We start from the raw sequence: 10358 nt of genomic DNA, 5'->3' as shown, positions 1-10358 counted from the left end.
TTTTAATTAAAACCTTTAATTAGTTATATTTAAAAGGTTTCGAGTAATAAAAGTTTTGTTTGAACTATTATAATCTGCAGAACAATGTGCTTTTTTCGCCAACACGATTCAAGTCAGTCATAAATACAATTGTTAAACTTATTGATTTTAACTAACAACGCTAAAGTTCAATTAAATTTATTTGATCCAATGTGATGAAAACTTAATCACATCTCATCTGTTAATAATTTTTAATTAATTTATTAGACAATTAATTTTCAATTAAAAACATTATTTTGCAATATATTTCAATATATCTGCTAAGAAAAAGTTAAATTTTGATAAATTTTAATAACAACGCTAAATTTCAATTGAATTAAATTTGATCCAATGTGATGAAAACTTAATCACATCTCATCTGTTAATAATTTTTAATTAATTTATTAGACAATTAATTTTTAATTAAAAACATTATTTTTCAATATTTTTAATATATCTCCTAAGAAAAAGTTAAGTTTTGATAAATTTTAATAACAACGCTAAAGTTCAATTGAATTAATTTGATCCAATGTGATGAAAACTTAATCACATCTCATCTGTTAATAATTTTTAATTAATTTATTAGACAATTAATTTTTAATTAAAAGCATTATTTTTCAATATTTTTAAAATATCTCCTAAGAAAAAGTTAAGTTTTGATAAATTTTAATAACAACGCTAATATTCAATTGAATTTATTTGATCCAATGTGATGAAAACTTAATCACATCTCATTTTTTAATAATTTTTAATTAATTTATTACACAATTAGTTTTTAATAAAAAACATTATTTTGCAATATATTTCAATATATCTCCTAAGAAAAAGTTAAATTTTGATAACAACGCTAATATTCAATTGAATTTATTTGATCCAATGTGATGAAAACTTAATCACATCTCATCTTTTAATAATTATTCCATGCAGTGTCTTTACTCACACCAAAACGGTCTGCAATTGATCTAATTAAAAAATACATAATATTTATTACACCTGAATTTAAAATTGCATTATTCTCAATAGTTTAGATAAAAATTCTTCGTAAATTTTAATTACTTTTAAAAATTTTATTTAAAATTATTTTAAAAAATCTACATTGTTTTAAAAAAAAATTAGATAAGTTCTACAAAAGCAATTCATTATTTTCAAAAATTTTATTAAAATTCTTGTGCAGTATTAAATTATTTGAAAAAATTAAAGTAATACTATTAACCTTTTTGAATTTGGAAGAATAAACTTGTATTATTTTCATAAATAATAAAACTTAAAAAAAATTAAAAATTAAAAATATTTTTAAAATTTCTTTAGAGGAATTTAATTTTTAGGACATTCCATTATATTAAGACTAAAGTCGTCGCCGACTAATTTACATAAATTATAACATTTTGCAGGAATAATTGTAAAGAAATTAGGATCACTGAACAACAAAAATATTTTAAAGATTTATTACTATTTATTGCACAATAAGCATCTAAAGTATATGTCTCAAAAATTGGTACTTTTTTGTCTATTACAAAATATTGAGGGGTGGGTTAAAGTCTTAAAATTTTTTTATTGCATTTTTGAAAATTTGTTTTAAATGAATGCATAACATCTCCAGAAGATTATGTTAAAATTTCAAGTCAATCAGAGCAAAGTTGATGAAGTTATGAGTATTTTACTTCCGTTGGTGCAGACTTCATGTTTAATGTTTTTTTATTAAATAAACATTTGTAATTTGTTAGCTTTTAAATTTTTAAATATTTTGGAGGCGCCTGAGAAAAATCACATTACCTCGCTCAATTCTTAATATTTTTTATCAAAATTTAGAGAAATATTGTCAAAAAATGTTTCAGTATATATGCAATGTGATAAAAGAAATTATCTTTTCGTATCGTCCAAAAAATTCTTAAAACATGCATTTTTTCCACCGAACAGACCTTCCTCCCACCCCTTAAAGAAATCACATAATTAACTATGAAAATGTTTAAAAAAATTATTGGAGTTTATTAATAATCATTTAATTTATTATAAATGGATAATTTTATAATTGATAATTTAATACTAATCATATCAAACAAGTTTAAAACAAAATTTTAAAGAAACTAAAAATTTGTTTTTCTTTATAAAATAACACCGTTTCATTGTCTAAAAATAATTGCACTTGAAAAGTACACAGGATTTTACATATAATTCATTAAATTTGAATACCATGTATTTAAATATTTAGTGTTTTTCATTAGTTAACTCTCAAATATAAACGATTAGTCCCTCCAAATGTTTAGCCCAAACCTCTACTTTTTTCTATGTACCATTTTAGATATTCCAAATGTAAATAACTGTCTTGGATAAAATGAAAAATTATAAGAATTTCGCGGCAATATCAAATTATAATAATGAATAAAGTCATTTTTAATAAATTCCAATAATTTCTTTTACATTTTCATAGTAAAGTATGTGACTTACCCTACTTTTACATGCTTATTTTACAATAAATATTTCAAATATTTGACAAATTATTTTTGTTCAGTAATCTTCACACCTTTACAATCAATTCTGAAAAATATTATAATTTTTAAAAATTAGTCGGTAACGACTTTAGTTGAGATATAATAGAATTACTCTTCTTTTAAATCTTGTAATAAATACTTCGCAAGAATTTAATGTTTTTCAATACATTAATTTTATATTTCATAGCATTTGAAAATGAAAATGATTAAAATAATTAAAAAACAAAGAAGCAAATATATATTAACTCCAAACTGACAACAGATTACCAAAACTTACAATAATTAAGAATAAAAATTACTACACCTATAAACTTCTTGATTGGCGAATGTCCACATTGCAATACATAATTGTTTTTCTGGTGATAAAGCATTCGGAAGATCACCTCTTCTTTGTAAATTGCCACCAATATCTTGAATAATTTTCTCAAATGTCGTCCGCGACATTCTAAAATGCGCCTTAAAATCTACAGTAAAAAAATCATACTTAATAATTGATACAATTAATATGAAGAATAGAAGGACCCCAAAGTTGGACTCGACGCTGATAATCGAAAAATATTTTTTCCAAGGTTTGGCTTGGAAAAAGTACCTGTAAAAAGTTTTCTACTTCTTAGATGAATGAAAGAAGTAAAATTACTTACAATTAAGTAAATAAATAAAAATAAATCAAATAAAAATAAAATAAAAACTCAAATAGAAAAGAATATAGCTTTCGATATTGAGCATCGATGCCAAGTTTAGGGACCTAAAACAGAAGATTTATTTGAATTATATTATACGCAAAACTATTTACAAAGAATTAAACAATTAATTATGCTTTAAAGAAATGTGTACAAAATTATAGTAATATTGTTCTCAGAAATAGAATAGTTACATGACAAAATTTGTTTAGAAATTTCATACTTCTGTGGAAATATTTTTATTTTCAGAGAATTTTAAAAAATTTGAATATTATAATTCTATTTCATTTTCATATATTCTTAATTATATTTTGCATTTGAAAAATTGAGTATTACTATTTCTTTTAAAATAACTATATTCAATTCATAATATTTTTAAGGAACAACAACTTTTTTAAAACAAACTTTTTTTATTAAATTCGTCAATTCAATATGAGAAAACTAATTTCCTAGTTATTCTTTAAATTGTACATTTTTTAATTATTAATGTTGAAAGAAAATATGACCATTTGCTGTAACCCCAAAGCGACCCATTTTTACTTATTTTTCTCGACAATTCATAAGTATTTTTATTACAATAAAATGAATTTCCACTGATAAAGCATAATCACTCAAAAAAGTTTTTATTGCTATTTCTGAAATGATCAGAAGAATTTTTAAATGTTTTCTTTTCGCTTTCAGTAAAATCATATAATTGTCGCTTGTTCCCTTTTGTCATTACACCCTTCGAGTGATATGCTCTTATAAATACCTGATAGTGGATATGAAGGAATCACTTCCTCGAAGTAGTTCATTATTTTAGGATGATGCTCTCTTCTCTTTCTTTTTGCTAATATAATTCGACGAATGTTTACTCGACTGCTATCGCCAAACATTATCAAATATTCCCATTAATATTGCTGGGTTTGCAAATACATCCAGAACATTTGAATTTATATTTTCTGACATATCGTTATAAGACTTAATTCCAGTTCCACGAAAGTTTAATTCAGCAAGAAATTCTCTGAAAGTATTAAAAAAATGAAATACTAAAAGTAATTTGAAGAAAATAGTAGAATACCAGACATTTACAAGAATAAATTATGAGCAAATGAATTGAAATTCCATATACTACAAGCGATTATAATAAATTAAAATTATTGGCATACGACTTCTCAATTTTCAAAAGAATATAAAGAAGTTCAAAACAAATAAGAGTAAAAAAATAATACCTCAAAGTATTATTGTCCGAGATAATCTCAATAATAGAAATTAAAATACTCAAGTCAAACGCACTACAAATTGTGTTTGGATTCGAATAAAATTCATCTGCAGTCGTTATTTGAGTAAAATCATACTCTAAGTTTTTATTTCCTGAAATAAAAAATAACTTTATAAATAACAATTTTTCTAATTAATGAAAGTATTGAATGTCATCCTTATTTTTTCGATTCAAGCTTTCTTTTTCAATGTCTAAAATCAAATAAGGTTATTCGAAACCTAAATTTAATCATCAAGTTACATAATTTTTAAATAAGAGACTGAACAATATTACATCAATATTACCTTTAAATGAGTTATCGTATTTGGAGAAACTATAAACGCTTTGATCAAATCATCGGCAAACATTTATTTTATTTTTCTTCAAGTCCGTTTGTCAGCATTTTCAGATTAATGGTTTTCCTTAAAAAAAATAAAAATTCTTTAAAAAATGCCAAGTAATATTTGTATATAAAATTAATCAATAAAATTTGATGAATTTATTTTGTAAAAACATCGTCGAAAAACTTTTGAATATATAAATATATTAAACAAATGTAAGTAAATATATGACATTAAAACTAACCTTAAAACCTTTTTTTCAAAAAATCTCGAGTATGAAAATAGATAAAAGAATAAAATGTTGATGATTTGCCGATATCCTCCTTCAAAGTTTTAAATACATTTCAACACTGAAAACAGTATTTATTTTTTTCTTTATCCACAAAATCACTTAAAATATACAGCTGTACAATTGAGTTATTTGGTCTGCGGTATTCACAAAGTTTTCACACAACATATATATAATGTAAAAGGCACTTCTACAACAATCTTTTCATAAGTAAAGGTCTAAGCACAACCACTTCGCGAACGTCATTCACGAACGCAAAGCATGTGTTAGAAAAGGACAGAGATATATATTTGTGCCCTTTTCTATTTCATCTATCTCGTTCGTAAACAACTTTCGCGAATCTATTGTACGTTGTACTTAAAGGCCTTAACAAAATGAAGAAGTGATACGGAAATAGAACACGCAGAAGAAATGACAGAATATAGAAAACAGCTGGATTCGTCATTGCAAAGAAAAGAATGAATTAAAGAAGGGTAGGTGTATTGTTTATCCTCCTGGAACTCATTCCGTTTACGTTTGCGGCTACGATTAAGGTTGCGTTTTTATTCTGCTTTGGCCTGTCCGATGACGCTTTATGCCAGCATACAACGTGCCTTAACTTTGTAAATGCGTCATTAGTTCAGAGAAATTCAGGGGACGAAGCTGGTTTTTTTAGTGCAATCGGTACATTCAGTCACAAAGTGTAAAAGGTTACCTATCATAAAATTGTGAAGAAAGAAAATAATTTTTGTGCTCTTGAAAGCTGTAGAAAATAAATATTTTCTTTTATAGTTCAGTTATTACGTAAGTAAATTTTTATTTCATTTAAATAAATTATATAAAATTTTAATCATATATAACCCGCCTCGAGAGAAAAATTTACCGAAATTATTAATAATGCTATATTTGTCAATATTTTTCTTTAATTCAAGTTTTTGTTTTTAATGTCTTAAATTAAATAAGGTTATTGTTTGAATGTTTTTTTGTATTATGTACAATTTTTATTGAATATTTTGTATGTAATAAGGATTAAAATATCATTAATTTGCACAGAAAATTAATTTTCTTTATTTATTATCATTTCAAAATTATTATTAAAATATTAAGTACCTTTTATCGTCGAGTCTGATATATAATGTAATTTGATTTTTCAATTAAATAACGTTTTTATAATTACCTCAATGATTTATTTTCTTTGCAGAAAATGTCGGACAAATTATTGAAAAAGAAAGGAGACGATAAATACTAAAATGTTCATAAGGCAGATTATAAAATATTGGAGATGACAGAAAGTGCCCTAAAAAAAATCCAGGATGTTGAAAGGTTATTGAAAGGTATGAATAAAGATTTACTTTACCTGTTTGGAAAAGGAAATATTTAAGTTACTAATGTCGTTACAAATAAAGTATCTTAATTATTGTCGTGATTTAATAGAATAATATAGAAAGTACATTTCTTTAGTATTGATATTTTTTCAGATCTAAACGTGGAAGAAGAAAATTCTCTCAAGAATTATATTAACAGATGTCTCTATGATCAAGAAGATTTATTGTTTCAATTTTATATAATTTCTTGCCAATTGAAATTATTATTAAGTGCTAAAATTTTAAGCAGACCTTATTTAAATAAAATTTTGAATAAAATCTTAACAGATGTTGGAATATTGGATCCTTGCAACAGAGTTCAATTATTTTGTGCACTGCATCCGCTAGATATTTTTCAGCTTAATTTGCTTCTGAAAAAAGGTTTCGCGCAATTCGGATTGAAAATGCCAAATTTGGAGTACCGCAAATTTATTGCAGATCCCACAATTCCACTGCCGTACACTTATGCAAATAAAGAGAAAACATTAATGCATAAAGCAGAAAGTGGTTTATTCAATAATAAAAGAAAAAAAGGTTTAATGGATAATCCTTTCTTGTTAAAATTATTTCTAAGAGCTGTATGGATCTATAAAGATGAAATTTACAAATGTTTTGAAAACAATGAATTAATTCCATTGTCAATTTTAAAAGATATAGCTTTCAAAACAAAGGGAAATACTACTCTGAGTAACCGACAAAGTACGGTTTTATTTATTGCGACTTGTTCATTTACGATTTATTCAAATCGTGAAATATTGCAAGCTTTGATGGAAGTATTTGATGAGTCATTTACACTAGAATATCGAGAAAAAATTATGTTTAAATTTGCGGAATTATTCGAAACTGACGAAGCAATGTTCTTAGATTTATTGAATGAAAGATCGGACACTGACAGTTCTGAATATCCATTATTTTATAATTCGGAACAAATTACACCATTTAGAACGGGAAGTGTTAATACGTTTTTCGGACCACAATACCCTATAAGCATTACCACATCAGAGGTGCAAAAAGAAACAGGAATCCGAGGAAAATATAAAAGAGTTCTAAAAAGAAAACCAGGTAAAATTGGATTAATTTGATTTTATAATAAATTAAAATATTGAGATTAATATTGATTTACAACAATTTCCTAGCCTTATTTATTCTATAGAACTATTGTTTTTAATTTTTCAAAACTTTTATTTAAACGAAATCACAAAAAATATATATACATAAATTTTTTGATTTTGTAAGTTTTTTCGAATGTTAACTCTTCAAATTTTAAAAAATTACTAAATTCATAAAATACAGAAATATTTCATGTTCTTTGTTATTTAAAGTTTAACGTTTGTGTTGAAATAAATTTTTTTAAATTGCTCAGGAAATATATCTGAGATATTTTGAGAAATTTAAAATAAATTCTAATAAAATGAAAATATTATTGTTAATTAAGATATCTAGCTGAAATGTATCGAAAGATATATTCTATTATGAAAAATAATATTTAGAATAATATTATTTATTGCATTTTTGTGTGTTAATTAATAATAATATAACATAATTTTTAGATCAAAAAGCACATGATTGTGACGAATCTGATGATGATGATGATGATGATTCGACATCAGAATCTATTGAATCGACAAAAACTGGATTATCTTCCAAAAAAAGGAAGCCTCCACTTTCAACTTCGAGTGAAAGAAACGTCGATTGTAAGCATACAAAATTTGTAATTTTCTTTAATTAAGAATATTTTTTAAGACTTATTTATAAAATTATACGTGACGGATAAAAGCAGTTTAAATCTGTAAAAATAAATTTACATTTAGTGGTATTTGAATACATTTAAAAAAATGCTAAACTAAAATTTTAACTTTTACAGATGGACAGGAAGAACAAAAAGAAACAACCACTTTAAATAGTTCTCAAATGAACACAATGCCATCAGAGAAATCGTCAAAGGATTCTGACAGTAAGAACAAGAATTTTTAATATATATTTTATTAAATACAAATTTCTTTAACCGAATAAATTTATTTGTTTATATAGTCAAATATCTAAAGTTTTAAAAACAGTTGTAATTTATGTACAGTGAAATTTATTACATTAGTATTTAAACACCACTTAAAATTTATTACATTAAGAAAATTATAAATTACAGATGCACAGAATAAACAAAATAAGAAAACTATTTTGAGTACTCCTGTAAGGAGAAAAGTGTCAGCACAAAAATCGTCCAATGAATGTAATAGTAAATATATAAAAGTTTTTTATATTTTATAAAAGGGAGCGTTCATAAACTACGTAGCATGCTAAGGGGGAGGGGGGGGGGTTCGGAAAAAGTCTACGCTAGTCTACGTGGGGGAAGGGGGGGAGATCGACTCTTACTACGTAGTTAATACATATAAGCTAAAATTAATTTTGCAAACTTACTACCCGTCGCCATTGTTAAATGTTGCTATATGCCAAGAATAATATATTTTATTCAGAATATTTGACATTGTTTTTAATTTAATTTTTAATTGTTTTTAATGCGAATATAGTTAAATATGCAGTTTGAAAAAAAAACTACGTAACACACGGGGGGAGGGGGGGGATTCATCAAAAGTCTACGTTAGTCTACGCAGGGGGAGGGAGGGGTCAAAAAATGACAAAAATAGGTCTACGTAGTTTATGAACGCTCCCAAAGTATTATTCTATGTTTTAATTCTCTCTCTTCGAAATTTCAGGTGTGCAGAGAAAAGAAAATGAAGTAACCGTTTCAAAAGTAAATGAAAAAATGGAGTTGGCTCCTTCGGGTAAAAGTAAGTAACTTTTCGTAAGTAGTAATAGTAGTACAGTAGAGACCCCATTATCCGGATTTTTGATTATCCGGACAAATTTCAAATATTTTTTTTTGGTTTTTAATTTTAAATTTTATAAGCATTTAATACCTTAAATTTTTGAATTTCCATACGAAACGTTGCGTTTTAATGTATTTTTACACGGAAAAAAATTTTATCTGGAACAGCGATAAGTTTCTCTAAAATAGTGAAAGTCTTAACTGAAACAACTAAACGTTTGGCTAATCTAGCAAAATTTGTAGCTGTTCCAGGTGAATATTTTTTTCCGTGTATGATTTAAGAAAATGTTTATGTAAATCTTTTGAAATTTCTAACCAAATTTCGTTTATTTTGTACTTTTTTCGATTATCCGGATAGATGCCTGCATCTATTAATCGGGATAATGGTGTCTCTACTGTAGTAACTTTTAAATAGTTATCAATAAAAAGTTTTATTTTTTATGCAATGGTAATTTTCTCTTATAAATCATAAGATATAAAAAGAAAATTACTTAAGAATTAATACTTTAAAATTTTGTGGAAGAAAATTTATTTAACATTTAAAATAATACTTATTTTTTAATAATATTAAAATATTTTGATTTTTTGATAAGTTTGAACCAGCAGTGGCACTACGAAAGAGTAACAGACTAAAAGAGGGAAAAAAGTAAAAACTCTTCCACCTATTTTTCATGTATTTCTTTTAACATGCAATATTTGTAAATTCCTAATTAATAAAAATAAATAATTAAGACAATCAATAAAATTATTGATTCACAAGAATTCATAGTTACTTTATATAGAAAGTGGAACTGTTCTGATTTATTTCATTTATTCCATACTTTTGTGCAAAATTTTATTTTTATCTCATTACTTCAAATGACATCAACTAATAACAATTAGAGTTTTTAAAAAAAGTCTTCTTAAAAGTATTATTATAAAAGTAATGAACAGAAAATAAACTAAATTTTTTTTAAACCACTGAATCTTGATTAAAAAACAATTAATTCAATTTTTTATTAGAAATGCTTAAACGTTAATCTTCTTTTAAAATGTTTACATTTTTGTTACAATTTTATAGAAAAAATAATACATGTGAAGTAAATTATTTATATACTAATTTATCTAAACAATTTACTTACTAATTAATGCTGA

General features: G+C 24.7%; 2 protein-coding genes across 4 annotated transcripts; one reads left to right on the top strand and one right to left on the bottom strand.

The window, feature by feature from the left end:
• Positions 1–916: 916 nt before the first annotated feature.
• Positions 917–5079, bottom strand: LOC122499080. Its single transcript, XM_043607155.1, has 6 exons — positions 5013–5079; positions 4733–4849; positions 4399–4540; positions 3939–4190; positions 2812–2971; positions 917–980 (listed from the first exon to the last, which is right to left on the bottom strand). Exons 4-6 carry the CDS (start codon positions 4060–4062, stop codon positions 926–928), a joined length of 339 nt encoding a protein of 112 aa, XP_043463090.1. The 5' UTR covers positions 4063–4190; positions 4399–4540; positions 4733–4849; positions 5013–5079; the 3' UTR covers positions 917–925.
• Positions 5080–5706: 627 nt separating this feature from the next.
• Positions 5707–9896, top strand: LOC122499076. Of its 3 annotated transcripts, none has more exons than XM_043607149.1 (8): positions 5707–5840; positions 6238–6370; positions 6515–7462; positions 7951–8094; positions 8265–8354; positions 8544–8627; positions 9112–9186; positions 9818–9896. In XM_043607149.1, exons 2-8 carry the CDS (start codon positions 6319–6321, stop codon positions 9820–9822), a joined length of 1398 nt encoding a protein of 465 aa, XP_043463084.1. In that variant the 5' UTR covers positions 5707–5840; positions 6238–6318; the 3' UTR covers positions 9823–9896. The 3 variants fall into 3 exon arrangements, with proteins under 3 accessions (XP_043463084.1, XP_043463082.1, XP_043463083.1); XM_043607147.1 differs by having other exon boundaries at positions 8544–8633; XM_043607148.1 differs by lacking the exon at positions 9818–9896 and having other exon boundaries at positions 9112–9227.
• Positions 9897–10358: the final 462 nt, after the last annotated feature.

The sequence above is a fragment of the Leptopilina heterotoma genome, unplaced genomic scaffold (assembly GCF_015476425.1).
Source record: "Leptopilina heterotoma isolate Lh14 unplaced genomic scaffold, ASM1547642v1 Lhet_165, whole genome shotgun sequence".
Classification (NCBI taxonomy): domain Eukaryota; kingdom Metazoa; phylum Arthropoda; class Insecta; order Hymenoptera; family Figitidae; genus Leptopilina; species Leptopilina heterotoma.
Note: the sequence above shows the minus strand (reverse complement) of the source record. Positions and strands in the feature narration are given on the sequence as shown.

What these genes read in the sequence shown, in the direction of transcription:
- LOC122499080 (XM_043607155.1), bottom strand. Translation starts at nt 4,062, where the DNA reads ATGTTTGGCGATAGCAGTCGAGTAAACATTCGTCGAATTATATTAGCA. An exon ending in TCCTTCATATCCACTATCAG is followed by an intron (nt 2,972 to 3,938) that starts GTATTTATAAGA and finishes TTTTTACTGTAG; the next exon opens with ATTTTAAGGCGCATTTTAGA. An exon ending in GCCAATCAAGAAGTTTATAG is followed by an intron (nt 981 to 2,811) that starts GTGTAGTAATTT and finishes TTTTTTAATTAG; the next exon opens with ATCAATTGCAGACCGTTTTG.
- LOC122499076 (XM_043607147.1), top strand. Translation starts at nt 6,319, where the DNA reads ATGACAGAAAGTGCCCTAAAAAAAATCCAGGATGTTGAAAGGTTATTG. An exon ending in TGTTGAAAGGTTATTGAAAG is followed by an intron (nt 6,371 to 6,514) that starts GTATGAATAAAG and finishes ATATTTTTTCAG; the next exon opens with ATCTAAACGTGGAAGAAGAA. An exon ending in ATCGTCCAATGAATGTAATA is followed by an intron (nt 8,634 to 9,111) that starts GTAAATATATAA and finishes TCGAAATTTCAG; the next exon opens with GTGTGCAGAGAAAAGAAAAT.